The 20,070-nt window shown below is 41.3% G+C and overlaps 1 protein-coding gene across 5 annotated transcripts in view; it reads right to left on the bottom strand.

Moving 5' to 3' along the window:
* The window catches only part of snx18a (sorting nexin 18a), a 185,707-nt gene extending 166,138 nt beyond the window's left edge, over window positions 1–19,569 (bottom strand). For 4 of the 5 annotated variants that reach the window (XM_060822858.1, XM_060822891.1, XM_060822838.1 and 1 more), the window contains exon 1: window positions 17,998–19,568. In XM_060822858.1, the coding sequence (XP_060678841.1) occupies window positions 17,998–19,552 (1,555 nt within the window). In that variant the 5' untranslated portion in view covers window positions 19,553–19,568. Of the gene's footprint in view, window positions 1–17,997 lie in introns of all 5 variants that reach the window. The other variant, XM_060822849.1, reaches the window with a different exon arrangement.
* Between the last annotated feature and the right edge of the window lie 501 nt (window positions 19,570–20,070).

The following is a 20,070-nucleotide window of genomic DNA, read 5'->3' as shown; positions in this document are numbered from 1 at the left end:
GAAAGTTTATTGCCCCTGGTGGAGTCAAGGTATATCTTCCTTCATGAGGGAAAATCTCAGACTAAGGGTCAACCATTTAAGACTCTGAGGAGTAACTTTTCTCAGAAGATAGTGAATCTATAATATTATTCACCACAGAGCTGTTGTGGTTTGGTTATTAACTATATTCAAGGCTGAGACAGACCATTTTAAATCAAAGAAATAAAGGGTTAAGAGGAAAGTGGAATTGAGGATGATCAGATCAGCTAGAATCTCATTGACTAGTGATGCAGACGGGCTGAATGCCCTACTTCTGCTCCCAACTGGTATCGTTTATTGTTAAAACTAAGTAATGGAATTTGAAAATTTATGGTCTACATTTTATTACTGTGACATCAATACTATCATATTCTAAACTGAAAGAAAAGTGAGCTACATGCTTTAAAGTGAATAATAATGCAGAGATTGGGGAATTCCAGCAAAATACTACTGACGGGGTATAATCTTTGGGCAACAAGGAAGAGATAAAGGCAAAAGTGACAATTGACAGAACTCAAAAGAGTGGTAAAGGCAGATTTGGGGAAAGGAACAGAGCTCTGATTGAACAGTATCAATGCTCACATATTAAAGCCAGTAGGTACTGGCAGGAGTCAAAAAGAATCTGGAGGACACTTCAGTTCATTAGATTTTCATGTCAAAAAAGGTATGGTTCATAATTCTAAAATAAAAAAAAAGAGGAAAAGAAAAAGTGACTTCAGCCAGATCCACTAGAAACTATGATCATAGCTGATCTTCTGCTTCAACTTCATTTTCCTGCCTCTTCCACACACCTTTTGGTTTTCCAAAGAAGTAAAAATGTCTCAATATGAGAGGGAATTCCCAAAATCTCCAGATGAAAAATGTTTCTCTTTATCGCAGTCCTAAATGATTAGCTTCTTACCTTGAGAAAGTACCCATGTTCCAGTTTCCCCAGCTTGGGAGAAAACCTCAATATCTACCCTGACAATCCCTTTCACAAATCACTTCTCATTTCAGCCTAACTGCAGAGAATTAGGTCCAACTTGCTCAGTCTCATCACAGACAGGGAGTAAAGTGCCATCCCATCTACAAGTATGCCCTTCCTGGGATATGGATACAAAAACTGCAGGTGTGATTCACCAAAGCCCTCTCAATTAAACAAGACTTAATTATTCATGTTCCAATCACTTTTTCACTGAAGACCAACAGTATCATTTGCTTTCCTAACTTCAATGTTCTTTATACAAATACAGCCAAGTCTCCAAAACTTGTAAAAAAAAACTTTAAATGAAAGTACTCTTTTCAATTCTCATGATCAAAGTGAATAATCTCATGCTTTGCTACATACTCTCAGTATGTCACAGTATTGCTCATTCAGCTAATTCATGCATTGCCTTACAAACGCCTGGTGCATTCCTCACTCACCCTTAAATGAACGTGGTAGAGGACATACAAGAATTCCTCGGCCGATCAGCCTGACATTGGTAGTGGGGAAAATGCTAGAGTCCATTATAAAAGGCTTAATAGCAGAGCACTTGGAAAACACTGAGGATTGGACAGAGGCAGCATGGATTTAGGAACAGAAAAATCGTACTTGATAAATTTGAGGATGTAACTAGCAGAATTGACAAGTGGGAGCCAATGGATGTGGTTTAATTAATCTTCATAAGGCTTTCAAAAGAGGTCCCATGTGAGATTAGTAGATAAAATTAAAGCACTTAAGATTGGGAGTCATGTCCTGACAAAGAACTGGTTGGCAGGCAGGAAACAAAGAGCATGAGTAAACCTGCCTGCTTCCGAATGGCAGCCTATGACGAATGGGTGACCATAGGGATCAATGCTTCAACCCCAGCTATTCACATTTCCCAATAACAATTTTGAGAAGGGAACTAAATGTAATGTCTCCAAGTTAACAGATCACAAAGAATTAAATGATGAGCAGTGAACAAAATGCAGACATGCTCCAGTATGTCATAGAGATGTACAGCATGGAAATAGACCCTTCGGTCCAACCTGTCCATGCCAACAAGATATTCCAACTCAATTTAGTTCCACCTGCCAGCACCCGACCCATATGCTTCCAAACACCTCCTATTTATATCCCCATCCAAATGCCTCTTAAATGTTGCAATTCTACCAGCCTTCACCACTTCCTCTGGTAGCTCATTCAATACACGTACCACCCTCTGTGTGAAAAAGTTGCCTCTTAGGTCTCTTTTATATCTTTCCCCTCTCACCCTAAGCCTATGCCCTCTAGTTCTGGACTCCTCGGCCCCAGGGAAAAGACTTTGTCTATTTACCCTATCCATGCCCCTCATAATTTTGTAAACTTTCATAAGGTCATCCCTCAGCCTCCAACCCTCCAGGGAAAACAGTCCCAGCCTGTTGAGCCTCTCCCAATAGCTCAAGTCCTCCAACCCTGGCAACATCCATGTAAATCTTTTCTGAACCTTTCAAGTTTCACAACATCTTTCCGATAGGAAGGAGACCAGAATTGCATGCAAGATTCCAACAGTGGTCTAATCAATATCCTGTACAGCCGCAACATGACCTCCCAACTCCTGTACTCAATACTCTGACCAATAAAGGAAAGCAGAGCAGTTGAACGAATGGACAAATGAATGGCAGATGAACTATAAAAAAGGTGGATAAATGTGAGGCTATCCAAATTGGTTACAAAAAATAAATCAGGAAAGCAGATTATCTTAATGGTGATAGATTGGGAAAGCGGAGGTGTAACGAGACCAGATGTCATTGTACACCAGTCCCCGAAAGCAAGCCTGCACGTACAGCTGATAGTGAAGAAGCAAACAGTAAGCTGCACTCAAATCCACTTGTTAGGAAGGCCAAGTCAGGGATGTCTTGTTACAATTGTACAGGGCCTTGGTGTGACCACATCTTGAGTGGTGTACACAATTTTGGTCTCCTTTGTCAAAAGGAATGATATTCAGGCTATGGGGGTGAGTGCAAAGATTTACTGACCGATTCCTGGGATGGCAGCACTGATGTATGAAAAGACCAAGAATTGGTTAGGACTCTATTCACTGGGATTTAGAAAAATGAGAAGATCTTATAGAAACCTGTTAAATTCCAACAGGACTATTCAAGATAAAATGAAGGAAGAATGTTCTTGATATCAGTGTGGCTAGAACCAGGGGATCACAGGCTAATGCTATTGGGTAGATGTTTCAGACTAAGAAGGCGACAAATTTCTGCACCCAGCGAGGTGAACCTAGGGAGGTATCTGCCACAGAAAGTTTCAAAGATCTTTCACAGAGATCAAAACACTATTTTAAGTGAGGAGTGAGACAGCAATAGTTCTTAGGGCTAAAGGAATCAAAGAGTATGTGGAGAAAACGTGGGACAGAATATGGAGTTGGATTATCAGCCATGATCATATTGATGAGTGCCATATCAGTCTCAAAGTGCCAAATGGTCTATGGCTGGTCCCATTTTATGTCTCATGGCTCTCAATCCCATCTAGCTTTATATCAGCAGCAAAATTGAAGATAAGGTTGAGATTATTGCACTATCATCCAAGCCAGTAGTATAGATTGTAAATACCGAAGGATCCAGTATTAATTCTTGCAATCCTCCTATAGGAAGGACATTGTGAAACTGGAAAGGGTTCAGAAAAGAGATTTATAAAAGGATGTTGCCAGGATTGGAGGGTTTGAGCTATAGGGAAGAGGCTAAATAAGCTGAGGCTGAGAGATGAAAATGTGTTGCTGGAAAAGTGCAGCAGGTCAGGCAGCACCGACGTTTCGGGCATGAGCCCATCTTCAGGAATGAGGCTGAGGGGTGACCGTATTGAGGTTCATAAAGTCATGAGGGGCATGGATAGGGTAAATAAACAAGGTCTTTTTCCTTGGATGGGGGAGTCCAGAACTAGAGGCCATAGGTTTAGGGTGAGGAGGGGAAAAAGTTGAAAAAAGTGATCTAAGGGGCAATTTTTCCACACAGAGGAGATGCATGTATGGAATGAACTACCAGAAGAAGTGGTGGAGGCTGATATAATTATAACAACATTTTAAAAGGCATCTGGATGGGTACATAAATAGAAAAGGGTTTAAGAGGGATATGGGCCAAGTGCTGCAAATGGGGGCTAGATTAGGTTAGCAAATCTGGTCATCATGGAGGAGTTAGACCAAGGAGTCGGTTTCCACACTGTGGATCTTTGACTCTGATGCTCCAAAGTTAAGCCAGAAAATGCCAAGTTTATTCATACTCTCCAGTACCTATCCTTTAACTAGTCTTCCATCCAAAAACTTTTTTTCCCCCCCCAACTATTCAATTTCACCAGCCTTTATGTCATTGAGATGTACAGCATGGAAACAGACCCTTCGGTCCAACTTGCCCATGCCAACCAGATATCCCAACCCAATCTAGTCCCACTTGCCAGCACCCAGCCCATATCCCACCAAACCCTTCCTATTCATATACCCATCCAAATGTCTCTTAAATGTTACAATTGTACCAGCCTCCACCACTTCCTCTGGCAGCTCATTCCTTCCATGTACCACCCTCTGCGTGATGTATTAATCTTATGTGGATTCAGATTATCAGATTCCTTATCAAAATCCAGGTACATTACATCTATTGGTTCCCCTTCATTTACTCTACAAATTACATCCTCAAAAGTCTTAGATAAATAAAAATCAGTCAACTATGACTTCATAAAGTCATACTAATTGTGCCTGACCATTCAATGACCCTGGAATTGAGGGGTTAGTACTCCCTTAACATTAGATTGCATCATTTTTCCAATGAATGATGTCAAGCCAAGATTCAATCCTATTTCCTCTCCATCCCTCCCTTTTTGAACAGGTGTCACATCTGTTCATTCCCAATCCTCTTGCATCATGCTGGAATCCTAAGCATGTGGGAAAACAAGCCCAGTGTATTCAATAAATCTGCAGCTACCTCTTTCAGCATTCTTCCAAACAGGCAGTCAAATCCTTGGGATCTACCTACTAGCTTGTAACAACATTCAGTTTCTCCAATATTATTCTCAGTTTATATAGAAATTTGAATTCTTACTGCTCTTAGAAATAGAGGGTAATCCATGTTGTTATTTGCATCTGCTGTAAAGATAGACAATGCATTTGCCCAATGCTTGCCATTTCCTTATTCCCTGGAATTTCTCCTGTCTAACTTCACTAAGGGACATTTTAACTCAGATTTTCTTTTTATGTATTAAATAACTAACTGTACCTTACTAGTCTTTTTCTAACTACAAATCAATTCTAAAGAATGGTTTTGGGCCCAGTAACTTGAACTCTGCTTTCTCTCCACAGATGATGTCAGGCTTGAGATTTTCTAGTAATTTCTGTTTCTGTTGTTTTGGATTGCCAACATCAGCAGTGCTTTGGTCTTTTTACTCCCATCTTTTTAAGTACTAAAGAGAACCACCCAAGAATATAAAATAGTTAAGTCCTCAAAAACTGTCTGTTTAGAAGAGTTTTAGATATTAGCCATCTTCAGGCATCGAATTGTTCTTAACATCACAAGCCTCTTTATCATAGGATCATTCTTGCCAAGTCTGGTGTCTTTTCAGGTAAAGATTTTAGAAAACATTTAAATTAGTCAGTCTAGATTGTTCGGCAAAAAAAGAGAAGAATGGAGATGAGAAACACTGAGCAGTTAGGTGGTAACACACTCACTCAGCTATAAAGTCCTGATTGTTGATAGCAGGAGAGAAACTGCAGACAATAGATAAAGGGTCTAGTGGGTAGTTCAACTAGTGTTTCTGTAATCCTGATTCAGTTGATCATAACTAAATATAAAATCAAACTAAACCTCATTTTTGTTCTCTATTCACTGATTTGACAGTAAATGATCAGTCTCATTTTCTGACTTGATGTAACTGGGATAGGAAAAGCATCATGTTTTAACAATGTTGCTCTGCAAAATTTGAAAGACAACTTTTTGAAATCATTTCAAATTTAAAACCCAAGCACATAACAGGCAACAATACTTTCTCCTCTTTTTCGAAAAAGAATTATACCTAAAATACAGAAGTCAAGGTTGACAGCTTAGTTTTCTCGATAATGTGTGTGCTCGCCAATTCCCTAGGTATTTTCTGGCATGAACACCTAACAAGTTACGAGTGACAGTTATTTAAATGCAGATGCATTAGACACTTCAACATCAACTGGGATGTGGATATGGAGCACTCTACCAGCTTTGCAGAGTGCATTGCTCTGCAGATAATCAACTTTTCCCTCACACACTAAAGTAAACATGGTTTGGAAAATCAAAAAAATCCATTTTCTGGACAGATCCATTTCAAAACAAAAAATATTTTTGTAGTCTATTGCCAACATCTCGTTAAAGAGAGAAATCCAGAACTGTTAGCGAGAGGATTTCTATAACCATTAGGGCTTAATTTCAACTGTCGTCTAGTACTGCGAACTAGGTGTGTTCATATTTGCACCTGGCCTTGATAAATGATTATAGTAAACAGTCTACAAAAGCACCAGAAGTTCAAGCCTCATCTATAAAATAGTTAAAAACCACAATAAAGCAATAAAACATTTAATTTGAGCTGTTCAGTGTGTTGTGTGAAAAATCTCTTTTCCTGACTTAGTGCTTGGACATGACGCAGCAATGGTTCTCAAATAATCAAAATCTAGCACTAGGTGTTTATTTTAAAAAGAAATGCTATTTTAAAAAAGGTCCTCCAGTAGCCAACTGGGTAATCCACAGTCAAATATAATTTTTCCTCTCCCATTAGAAAACAACACTATGTGGCAGACAGGAACAAAAGTCCATTTCTTGGAATATATGTTTTCTATGAGAAACATACCAGGAAATCACATGAAATAGCAAGATATTCCATTACTGTGGCTGGTCAGTATTCTGCAATGCTCTGCCTAAACCACTTACTTAAGGATTCTAAATTGCATGCAAAACAGGCAAATTAAATCTATTAGTTTTTTAAAAAAATATAGTGAAATAGATGTAGAGAATAAATTACAGATTTTGCTCTCTATTCCACAAGTGGGTCAAATCTGAAAAACTACTCCAGTCAAGTCAGTAAGATGCAACAGTGGGAAGTAAATTCGTGCTAGTCATTGACGGTTTGCATTTATTCCAGAGTATACAAGATTTCAAGTTCACAATGAAATAATTCACTGATGCACATTCAACTCATGGCGAGATTCCCCTCCCCCTCATCATGCTACCATCTGTTCTCAATTGTGAAGTCATTTTCATCCCATGGCAATGTCATCCCATCTGGTGTACTGACTTTTATTTCCAAAGTAAAGCTCTTAAGACAGCAAACAGAATGGAGTTTACATTTCCCAAAGCTGTGCAAACACTTCCTTGGCCATAACAAAAGACCAACACAGATTACATATTTCTTCAACTGTGCTTACACCACCACTCTCCCCATCATAAACAATTTATTAGTGACAAGTTTATTAGAGAACTATAATATGCTTCACTTACAAAAGGCATTTTGGCTTTGTTTAAAAAAAGAGCTTCCTTCTGCATGCTAACGATTAAAGAGAAAAAACACCATTCATGCAAGATTTGAGATAATTGGACGCACACCATATTGTACATCACTCAACACTTACACTATTTTAGTACAGCAATTCAGTTAGTTATCACAAATGGAAAAAACAGCATGAGCATTTAGAAGACATTATACCAACAGCTTGACTCTAACTCGCAGACATTGAATCAGCGATTTCAACTTGGGTTTGTACAATTAATTTGTAAAAAGTGGACATTATGTACTTGAAAGCCTTGAATGTTGAGAAATATAAAAAGCAATTTCCCACTTTGATCATTTTGTTACAGCATTAAATATTCCTAATGGGTTATAATATTCAGAGTAATAATATATTGACTGCCCCTGCGTGTTGCCTTTTCTCCACAGCTTGCTACTTGGACACAGGAGAGATTTGTCTGCTCCAACAATCTCAAGCAAACCCTAATGGAAGCTCCTTGCTCCCAATAGGGCTCTCTGTGCCAGCAATGTTTAGAATCTCCCCAACACCTAATTGCAGTTCAGTATTCAAAGTCCTCAAAAAGCAAAGAGGAAGCCGATGTCTCTCTCCAACAAAAAGGAGGCTGCAGCTGCAGGTGGTTCCAGTCATTGTGATTTGACAGATTATCAAGTCTGATAACCAATCTGTCAAGATTGTGTGGACAATACTGCTTAAATGGAAAACTCTGGCTTCAAACGCATTCATGCTAAAACTAAATTGACTACACGGTTAAACGATCTACCATTTCCAGATTACTGCAGAATCACTGCTCACCAGATTCACAAGTAACTCTCATTCTTAGAGGTTAATAAAATCATGAGGGGCATGGATAGGGTGAATAGTCATGGTCTTCTTCCTAGGGTAAGAGGGCAGAAGTTTAAAAGGTCAGAGGGGAAAAAATATTAAAAAAAGAACTGAGGGACAATTTTTCATGAAGATGGTCATGAGTGTATGGAACAAGCTGCCAGGGGAAGTGGTGGAGACATTGAAAGGGCATCGGGACAGGAGTTGGAAGACTTGAGGGGAATATGGATCAATTCCTAGCAAATGGAACTAGGCCAGATAAGGATGTCTGGTCAGCAAAGAAGAGTTAAAAAGGGTTCATTTCCCTGCTTAATGATTCTCTACATGGAGAGAGACGACTCAGCCTCTCCTTGAATGCTGTCAAAAAATTCATTTCAATCTACAACAGGTTAGCCAAAAGAAATTTCATAAAACTCAACCTTCCTGAGTCCTTCCTGTAATTTGACAGCTGCCTTTCCAGCAAAGGCTGCCATCAAGATCCATCACTGGAGCAGATGCGCTAACTCAGCTTTTTACAAAAAAATACTAAAAGTGCTACATTTGACAAGATTATTGCAAGACAAAAGTTGTACTGTACAGAGCAGTTACTACCAGCACACTCCTAGACTGCAATGAAACTTAGTGTGTACCACATAAAACAGAGTGAAAAAGGAGTCCCATCAGCCATCCTCTGTCACATCATCCTGATTCAATGAGAGGAGCAAGCAAATGCTAATGACCTTCTTAACCCAGCTCCACAAGCACAGGCAAACACCCTGCAAATGAACTTCAATAAACTGGACACTATGTCAAGGTATCCAGAAAGCATCTTTCTAACCAGGTCGAGTTTACTTAAGTCTTAACAACTTTAAGGAAGAGAAAGGAAAACACTCCTAAGACAATCTGAAGCTCTCCAGAAAGCAAGCTGGATATTAAAAATGAGCTTACTGACCAATTCTTCAAAACAGTGAAAACTTGCCCATCAAGCACAATGATTTAAATGAGGAGAAAGAGTGGCAAAGACTAAAGAAATCAAAACCAATCCTGTATTCAATACTTCATGTAACATCCTGCCCAGTGTGCCCAAAGATCTGCGGGTTGAAAATTAGCACAATTAGAAAGTTGCATGTCTCACTCAAATCACCTGGTAAATCAATGAAGACAAATTGTCATAATCGTTGACTGTCTCAAAACAGCTGTTCTTACAGTTTAAGTGAAATGACAGATGCAGGTCAGTGTGCAGAGTATTGTGATTTCAGATCAAAGAGGGCAGATAAACTATCCAAATTAAAATGTTACTATATTTTTTAAAGTCAGTAAAATGTAAATTGTAAAACAATTTTCATAAAAATTGTCAGTCGCTCGAGAGGAGCAGAAGAATCTAGGTGTTTATGTGCGCTGATTTTAAAAAAAAAAGGTGCCACGGCAACTGGTGAGAGCAGTAAATAAAGCTTTATTAGTGGGGCATAGACTACAAGAACAAGGTGATGCTGTTGAACTGTACACTTGTTAGACCTCAGCTGGAACAGTGTGTGGGGAGGTGGGTGCCACATTATACAAAGATGACTGCAAAGTTGATGCAGAAGTGATATACAAGAATAGTTCCAGGAATAAAGGAATTTCAGCTGAGGATTTGATTTGTTTTCTTTGGGATAAAGAAAAAGGCTGACAGAAGATCTGATAGTGGTTTTCAAAATCATGAGCGGCCTGGACAAAGTAGACAGGGAGAAGCTGTTCCCACTTGCAAAAAAAAAGTACAGGGGTCATATATTTAAAGGACTCAAAAGAAGAAAGGGTGAGAAAAGATTTTTTCATGTGAGTAATTAGGATATAGAACGTACTGACTGGTAAAGTGTGGAGGCAGTTCAACTGAGGCTTTCAAAGATAGTAGTAAAGATATGCGGAAAGAACAAGAGACTGGCACTAGGTATTGATGCTTGTTTGAAGAGCCAATGGTACGATGGGCCAAATGACCTTTTTCTGCATCTTAAGAATTGTAATTACGTAAAAGAAAGAATAGGAAAAACAAAGAAAGCAGGTTAAAAACCAGTGTACAGTAAAGACAGTATATTATAAGTAACATGTTTTAACTATGTTCACAAAAAACAAAAACATGCCTCTGGAAGTCACAACACCAGGAATCTAAATGCTTTTAATCACCAAGTTTGAGGTTTACCATCAGTAAAACGATGGTTTGCCAAAAGGAGCCAGAAATTCCTGCATATCCTCGGAGACTAGGACTGGCCCCACTGAGTGGAAGTGTGCCCAAAAGAAAGGAGCATCTAGAAACTTCAACACCAAAATTACCTCCAATATTTATTTGTTTAGCATTTGATGTCAGGACATACCAGCCTTTTGATGAAAGTACATTAACAACCCTATTTTCTAATCTGCCTATACTGAAATGCTGTGAATGCACCTCTGGAGCAGGTAAGACTTGAACCCTGACCTCCTGGCTCAGATATAAGGACATACCACTGCACCACATGATTTCAACAACCTAATTATATTGGTTCATTCACTAATGAGCAGTAATCTCACTCCAATATGGTTAACTTAAAAAGGAGGTAATTCAAAACATAAAATGTATTCTGAACAGACAGGAACAGGCATAATACTTAAACTCTAATGAATAACAAGTTAAAAAGAATTGGTAGAATGGGAAAATATGACAACTTTTATGAAAATGGCTGTCTCTGGAAATACATGTTTAAATCTTACATTAGTGTTAATTTTAACAATGCTCCAATGCCAACAAAAGCTAAAATGATATTACTGAAGGAGGAAGAAGTGGAGGAGACTGGTACAATTGCAACATTTAAGAGGCATTTGGATGGGTATATGAATAGGAAGGGTTTGGAGGGATATGAGCCAGGTGCTGGCAGGTAGGACTAGATTGGGTTGGGATATCTGGTCAGCATGGATGGGTTGGACAGAAGGGTCTATTTCCATGCTATACATCTCTATGACTATGACTCTATAAATAACAATCATTTCAAAACCAGCTGGTTAGTAATCAGTTGAATATTACTTACACTAAAATATTTTAGTGTGTTGGAAGATAGGGTTTTAATGATGAGGCGGTAGTTTCACGATTTCTGAGCCAGGAGACCAGAATTCAAATCTCACCTGCTCCACAGGTGTGCAATAACACCTGAGCAGGTTGATTATAGGAACTATACATAAAAAGCAACAAGGTCAAAATAGTATATACTTAAAAAAAAAATCAGATAACATCAAGTATGAATACTCAGTACAAAAATCTACTTTATTCCTCCAAACAAAATCAGAAGTTTGGTTTGCCTGGTGTGCATTTAATTACTTACGCCACACAAAAAAATAAGCTACACCAGAACACTTTACTCAAGTGAGTGGTTTCTCTGAATTGCACCTAGGGAACCACATAGCCAAAGATGACTAACACTACCATTTGGTAAATATGACTGACAAAACTTCTCCTCCATCAAAAAAGGTATATGTGAAAACAAAAGAATACCCTTCACAATGCTTAAGACTCCAACAAGGTGATTATGGCTTTCACCCAGTTCACAATATTAACACTACTCCAAGCAGCAGGAAAACAAAGGGCTTGGCTTCTGGGAAACGAGACCAACATCAAAACATTTACAATGAACAGTCAGGAAATTAAACATGTCAGGTTGAATTCTGCGCCATAGTCCTGAGAAAGTCTTCAAAATCACCCACATTACATTTCACAGGAAGGACTGCCAGCTATGGGACCAAGATGTTAGCATTAGAGTAGGGCTCTCTCATTTGACAGACATCTGCATGTCAGACTGTAGTGCTATAGGGAGGGAGGGATAGAATAATCTTGCTCAAAAAAAATTAATGCAACCATCAACTCCTGTCACTTTTACTCTAGTTGTTTAAATTAATGATTGTAATCTTCTTAATACCGCACAACTTTCATCATAAACATTATGCATCTAATCCCCACTATCCTGCCCATTTCTGTTACCTTCAAAATTCACATCCCTTCCAATAATGGAGGGGATGAATCATCACCCAAGTGGTACAAACTTATTTGCGTTACTTCAGCCCACAGCTGCCAGCTTACCTGAGATGCACACGAGAGAGGGTTATATGGCTGATTAGGAAGAATGAACTGTCCAATTGTATTAGGCAGAAGTGGGTAGTACATATGCTGGAAATCAGAGTGGTACTGGAAAAACACAGCAGGTCCTGACCACAGCATCCAAGGAGCAGAATAATCAATGTTTTGGGCAAGAGCCCTTCAGAGCTCATACCTCCACTAATTACTCATCTGTCAGTACATGATCAATTGCCTTGGGAAGGTTTTTATGAAACTAGATTCCACCAGACTTTCAGATAGCACATTACGTATCTTAACAGTTCCGATTGAAGGTTTTTCTTATTTCATCCATCTACCATTTTAAATACATGATCTCAGATTATCAACCAGAAGAAGCAGTTTCTCTCTACATTTTGTCATTATTTTGAATACCCTCCATGCTTGAAAGGAGAGCAATCCTAGTTTAGCCAATCTTTCTGTCAAGTGAACTCTCTCATCTGTGGTGTTGTCCTAAGCTCTACATTCTCTCTCTAGGAACTGCACATCCTTCCCATAAAAGCAGAATAGATGGTCACATTTAGAATGTTAAAATGCAACCCAGTGACCAGAGCACATTTTAATCTGTGTATAAGAATGAACACAAAGCATGCAATTAATTTCAGGACTTATTGATCCAAGTTCATAAAACCTGTTAGGCAAGATAAATTTTTTCCCAAACATGTGATTGGTACTGCAGCTTTAATGACACTATAGCTGTCAAAGGGAAATCAAGACAGGGCCAAAACTTCGCAGACAGCTCCCTTACTGATGTGGTAATGTGCTATGGTCTGTTGGGAATAGACATAACAGCAATTTTAATTCTTCAACTGTATTTTGTTACAACTGTCCAATCTTGGCATTCTTCCTCATTCCAAAATGCTTCCTAATAAGAACTGTCTTTTTATTGTTGGTTTAAAATCTATTGACTGAAAAAAAAAGGGAAAAAGAAAGATTTTTTTTAAAAAAAAAGGAAATAAAAGAGGATTTCACTTTTTTTTAAAACTCTTCTTTTGTATCCAAGATTTGTACTCAGGTACTTGTACCCAAGATGGTACCATAGAGGTAGACATTGTAGAAGGAAAGTGAAAAGCTTTTACACTGGGAGTACATGTGACAATTAAAAAAAAGGTTATTCTATTCTAAGGTGGTTGCATTATTTCACAGGAAGGAATTCAAAGCCTTGTAAGAGCTGTTTTTTTTGTGGCTGAGTTTCTTCAACGCGCAGACATGGCAAAGCCCATCAGCAGGTTACAAGTGATGTTGATTGTTCCAAGCTTGATGAGCAGGTTGGAACTGGAAGCACATTACAGAAAAGCAAAGCACGCACAACAGACAGAATTAGTCGCTCTGTATTTCATACAAACTAGTTGAAGCTTCCAGATAGACAGATGAACAACAAGGCTTTGCCAGTTCAAATAAGAGTCCAAAATTAGCAGAGACCAGTGAATTCTCTTTCCGAGCTTCAACAATAATCTACTTTCTCAGTTTTGCTATGTGCACGTGTGCGATGGAGAGTTTAAACAGGGATTAAAATTTTAATTAGTAGTATTATATGCCAATCATTTACAACTGTGTGTAGCTATAGTCTAATTACTATAATGAATATAGTTTTTGTTCATTACTAAAACCTGGGCTGTTCTTTCTGTAAATTTTGATCTAAAGTCAAGTAGATTGGAGGGACTATGTGCATCTTAAGGAAAAAGACTATTTAGTATGACCCAGGGAATAGCTGAGCTGAATTACAGCATGCTACCTCAATGGGTTCTAACTGTTATTTGCGATCATTGTCATGTATGTAGGATATTATTTTTGACCATGCTAAGAGTCTTCAAAGCATCTGTGAATCTTGTCTCAAGATAGCTTTCATTCCACAGTTAAAACAATATTTTCTCCTATGAAGTTGCTGTGTTCCTCGTTTCCCATTTATCAGCCGAGGAACACTCAAGTAATATTGTTCCACCAAATATGCAGAGTCTAACAAACAATTTAAATTGCACTAAATCCTGGCAGTTTGTGTCTCAAATTCAAAATTTAAATTCCAATAGTATTCAAACTACACTCGAAACAATGATTTGGATAGGTTTAATATTACTTCTATTTTCACTTGCGTCTTTAAATCATAATCCTGGGGATTCTGTTTTCTTTATCATCATTATAGAAAAGCCATTGCCAAAAACTTAACATTGAGTGGAGAAATTGTCAGATGTTAACATTTTCTATAAGTGCATTTCCTCTCCTGCTTCTTCCTCCGAAACAAAAAAAAGGAGCTCCTCACATGCATTAAAGTTTATCAATTTGCTCAACTTACTAATTTTTTGAACTTTCATACTGGCCTCTTATTAATCACGTCAATTTTGTTGACAAATTCTACGAGATTAGATATCTTAATGATAGATGAATCTTATACAGTATTGATCCAGTGGCAGCAGCATTACTTACATTCTTCCAAACAAGTTAGGGAACAAAAAATCTAATAAACTACAATATATATTCAAGCCGTCCTAATCCCTGCCCTAAAAATCTTATCAGGAGCCTTAAGAATTTCCATAAGATGTTTATATTTTTAAAATGCCCTTACGTACAAATTAGACAAGCCGGATGCTGGAAGCACACAGCAAGCCAGGCAGCATCAGGAGGTGGAGATGTCAGCATTTTGGGTGTAACCCTTCAGGATGGAAGGAGCGTTACAACCAAAACATTGACTTCTCCACCTCCTATTGCTGCCTGGCTTGCTGTGTGCTTCCAGCCTCCTGCTTGTCCACTTTGGATTCCAGTATCTGCAGTTTTTTAAGCCTCTAAGTTATGTATAAATTGACTGAATTTCAATTATGCACCAATTTTCTTAAAGAATTCACGTGCATCAGTCAGGATTTGATTTAACTCATCCAAATTAACTAACCAAAAACCTCAAGTACTTTTTGATTTCATCTAGTAGGTTATAGCTTCAAGAAGCTAATCCACAACACAAAGTGACTGCTCTATAGTTAAATCAGTTCTTTCTCAATTTTTTAAATACAGGTGTTGCACTGGGAATCTTTGATTTTTCTTAACATATTTTTGAAGGTTTTTTAAAAAAAAAAGTAGATTGTGGATATAGCATTATCAGTTCAGATTTACTGCACAAATCAGTACTGTGTGCCTATTCCAACAAGTTCAAACAGTTTCTTTCAATATTACCTCCTTATGAATAAGTTCTCCTATCTAATTGAGCCACTGCTTCCTCCTGTTCCCTTCCATTCCTGTTATCACAATTCTGTAAACCAGTATAAATTACTCATTTTAGTACCACTGACATTTCTTCATCCATAAGATTTTCCTTTTCCTCTCTAATAACCCTTGGTCTAGCACTGTTCTTTTACTTATCAGTTTATAAAATACTTCACCATTTCCTTCAGTGTTGGCAGCCTTTTTCCCCCAAAACATCCTGTTGCATTAATTGATTTCCTCACCAACTCATTATTTGGCCTCAGTAAATTTTTTTTTTAAATTTGAAAATTAAAATGTAAGTAAAAATCTGAAATGCTTTTCCCCAAAAGTCAAAAGGAACTGAATAGCTTATTCCTTCAAATGTATTTCTATGAAAACAATAAGTCAACCAACTTAGAATATTCCCTTCCCAATTTGCATATTCTTATCCATCTACTGCTTCTCAAATGTTTCTGTACTTGGATTATCTACTTGGCCCTGTTTTATTGTCATATGATATGATGGAGTTTGGACTTGTGGTCCACCATGATTAACTACAGAAGCATGGTTATTCCAGATCATAGTAAAAGAGAAACAAAACAGACCTTTTTTTGGTAATAAACAAGGCATTTACACTTTGGGAGTAGTGGGGATTGATTATTACTGCATGCTATTAGATTTAAAATAGCTCTGGAAAAGGATAGGCCTGATCTACAAGTTAAACTTTAAATTGCAGAAAGGCCAACTTTGAAGCTATTAGGCAGGAATTTCCAAAACGTTGTTGGGGAAGGCTGTGCGCAAGTAAAGGGATCGTTGGAAAGTAAGAAGCCTTCAAAAATATAAGTTAGACAACGAGAGATGCGATACACTGTGTTAATAGGAAGAGCAAGGCTAGTAGGTATGGAGAATGCTGGACGACTACAAGAATTGAGGCTCTGGTCAAGAAAAAGAAATCTTATGTCAGGTACACACAGCTAGGATTGAATGATTCCAACAGGGAATATAAAGGGCAGTGGGAGTATGCTCAGAAGGGAAATCAGGAAGACAAAGAGAGGACATGAGGTAACTTGGGCAAATAGAGATTTAAAGGAAAATCCAAAGAGATGCTACGTTTATATTAGGGGCAAAAACAAAAAAAAACTAGGGAGAGAATAGGGTCCCTTAAAGCTCAATGAGGCAGTGTGGAACCACAGGAATGGGTGAGATACTAAACAAATATTTTACATCAGTATGCACTGTGGATAAGGGCATGGAAGCTAGAGAACTTGGGGAAATAAACAGTAATGTCATATTATCAAAGAGGTGGTATTTGGATTAGATTAAATTCTCTACAGTGAGAAAACAGACCCTTCGGCCCAACAAGTCCACACTGATCCTCTGAAGAGTAACCCACTCAGACCCATTTCCCTCTGACTAATGCACCCAACACTATGGGCAATTTAGCATGGCCAATTCACCTGACTTGCACATCTTTGGACTGTGGGAGGAACCCACACAGACATGGGGAGAACGTGCAAACTCCACACAGACAGTTGCCTGAGGCTGGAATCGAACCTGGGACCCTGGTGCTGTGAGACAGCAGTGCTAACTACTGAGCCACTTGCCACCCATTGAGATCTTAAAACACAAAAAAGTAGAATAAATGCCTGGGGCCTGATCAAGTACATCCTAGGATTCTGTGGAAGGATAGGCAAGGGAATGCAGAGGCCCTAGCAATGATACTTATGTCATCAATGGACACAGGTGAGGTGCCAGAAGACTGGAGAGTGGTTAATGTGATGCCACTACTTAAAATGGTAAGGAAAAGCTAGGGAATTGTCAACCATTGAGCCTGACGTCAGTGGTGGGTAAGTTGTTGGAGGGGATTCTGACAGACAGGATTTGTATGCATTTGGAAAGCCCGATTAGTGATAGTTAACATGACTGAGCGTGGAAAATTGTGTTTCACTAACTTGGATGAGTTATTTGAGGTGACAAAAAAAAGACAAGATGGCAGAGGGATAGATATGGTCTACATGGACTTCAGCAAAGCATTCAACAGGATTCTGCATAGTTGGCTTGTTCACAAGGTTAAATTGTATGGAACTCAGAGCAACCCAACTGGATGCAAAATTTTGGCTTGAAGATAGAAGACATAAGGTGGTGGTGAGGTTTGTTTTTGGACTGGTGGCCTGTGACTAGAGGTGTGCCACAAGGACCTGTGCTAGGTCCATTGCTTTTTCATTTATATGAAGTGATTTGGCATGGTTTGCAAGTTTGCAGTGGACAGTGAAGAAAATTAAGTCAGAGCACATGGGGACCTTGATCAGATGGGTTGAGGAATGGAAGACAAGTTCAAATTTGAAGGCGATAAAGTCGAACACATGAACCACACTTCAAACGGCTGGCGAGCAACGTTTTCTACAAAGAACATGGTGGGAAAAGATGGACACGTACCTTTCTGGACGTGGATGATATCGGGGAAGTTGGTCAGGTGCCCCTGGTAAAGTGCTAATAAGTCCACGATCGGGTCTATGTCTTGTTTGGGCTGTTCTGCGAAAAGTTCTCCGATAGCATCGTAGGCGTCGCCGGTGAAGGCGATGGCGCGGTTGAGCCCCGCCGAGAAAGGCTGCTGGTCCATCTCGAAGGCCTGGCTCAGCAGGCGGAACGAGGTGCCCACCTTCTGGTACTCCTTCTTGAAGCCCACCGCCTGCTTGCGGGCGAACTCGTTGGCGGTGTGGCTCAGCTGGAAGACGCTCTCGTCCATGCGCTTGGTGAAGCTCTTGAAGCCGTCGACGCGGCTCTCGACCTCCTGCAGGTCCAGCGGGCTGGCCGGGGTGCTGAGGGTCAGGAAGAAGTTGCCGCCCACCATGTCGTCCTTCTCGGCCTTGCGCTTGCCCTGCTTCCAGGCCTTCTCGTCGCTGCAGGTGAGGAAGTGCTGGAAGACGTCGCAGCGGGCCAGCACCGGGTGGCTCGTCATGTGGCTCATCCACAGGATCAGGCCCTTCTTGCGCTTGGAGATGAAGTCCTCCTCGAAGCGGCCGGTGGCCTGCTTCTCCGGGATGTGGGGCACCGAGATCACCGGGAACTTCTCCACCAGGCGGCCGTACAGCCAGTCGAAGTGTTTGTAGCGGCGGTTGACCGGGCTCTGGGTGTGGCTGGGCACCACGCGGTACGAGATGTAGCTCTTGATGCCCTTGAACTTGGTCTGCTTGGTCGGCTCGTCGATGGAGCAGCTGAACGGGTAAGGGTCCTCCTGCCACTCGGGGCCGTGCGGCCCGCTCACCACGCAGATCCGGTCGCCGTCCTTGACGAAGCCCGCCGCCTCCCCCAGGATGAACGCCTCGCCGCCGGACTTGACGAAGGTCGAGAAGCGGTTCAGGTTGCGGCTGACGGTCGCCGTGCTCTTGGAGGAGCCGGACGATCCGCCACCGCCGCCTCCTCCTCCTCCGGCCCGGGCCCCCGTGCTCACTTTATACCGGCCTGGGCCGTCCAGCTCCGGGGAGAAACCCAGGCCGCCGCCGCCGCCTCCTCCACCGGAGCCTGACAGCGGCTCGTCCGCCACCGTCGAGTTGTCGTCCCAGTCGTCGTCCCAATCGTCTTCGTCGCCGCTCCCCGACGCCTGGTGTTGGAGGCCGGCCAGCTGCATCAGGCCAGGCCCAGGCCCAGGCCCGGACCCCGGCCCGGGGCCTCCCCCTCCTGCCGGCGGCACTTGGATGAGGGGCGGGGGGCAGAAGGTGCTGCCCGTCCCCGCTCCCAGGCCGGGCCCCGCCGGGACATTAGCGTAACGGGAGGTGGGGGCTTCTCCGGGCGCTGCCCCGCCGCTCGCCGCCCGCAGGATCTGCACATAGGAGGCCGGGAAGAGTCCCCTCTCCCCCCGGCTGTTGACCCCCTCCAGCCAGCCATCAATGTCCTGCTCGCTGTAAACGGTCAGCATCTCATCCTCCTGCACCGAGATCTCACCCACGTTCTCGCTCTGGAAGTCATAGAGAGCCCGAGCCTGCAGCGCCATCTCCCCCTACACACCCCCCTCCCCAGGCCCGGCCCGGGGTCGGCGCTCCCTCCCTCCGGATTCCCCACTCCTGCCCTCACTACACTCCCTCCAGACCCTCCTCCCTCCAAACCCTCAATACCCTCTCTCCGGACTCCCCCACCCCACTCCTGCCTTTACTACACAGCCTCTAGACCCTCACTGCCCTTCCTCCAGACACCCCCCCCCCCCTCCCAAGCCCTCACTACCCTCCCTCTGGATCCAGTCCTCTCTCCTCCCCTCTCTAACCTTCCTGAGTTCACCCTTCCTACCCCCAGATCCTAATCCCCTTCCCTCCCCTCACTACCCTCCCTCTGGATTCTGTTGCTCAAAGTCTTACCCCCTCACTTTACTCCAGTAGCCCTCATCAGACACCTCTCCTTCTGGGTCGTGATTCCCCTCAGGCTCCCCTCACTCCGGTCCTTCCCCCAGTGAAGTGGTAGCGGACGGTCTCTGATTTTTCTCTTTTCGCTATTTTGCTCTTTCTGTCCAACAAGTTG

Source organism: Hemiscyllium ocellatum, chromosome 1, assembly GCF_020745735.1.
Source record: "Hemiscyllium ocellatum isolate sHemOce1 chromosome 1, sHemOce1.pat.X.cur, whole genome shotgun sequence".
Taxonomy (NCBI): domain Eukaryota; kingdom Metazoa; phylum Chordata; class Chondrichthyes; order Orectolobiformes; family Hemiscylliidae; genus Hemiscyllium; species Hemiscyllium ocellatum.
Note: the sequence above shows the minus strand (reverse complement) of the source record. Positions and strands in the feature narration are given on the sequence as shown.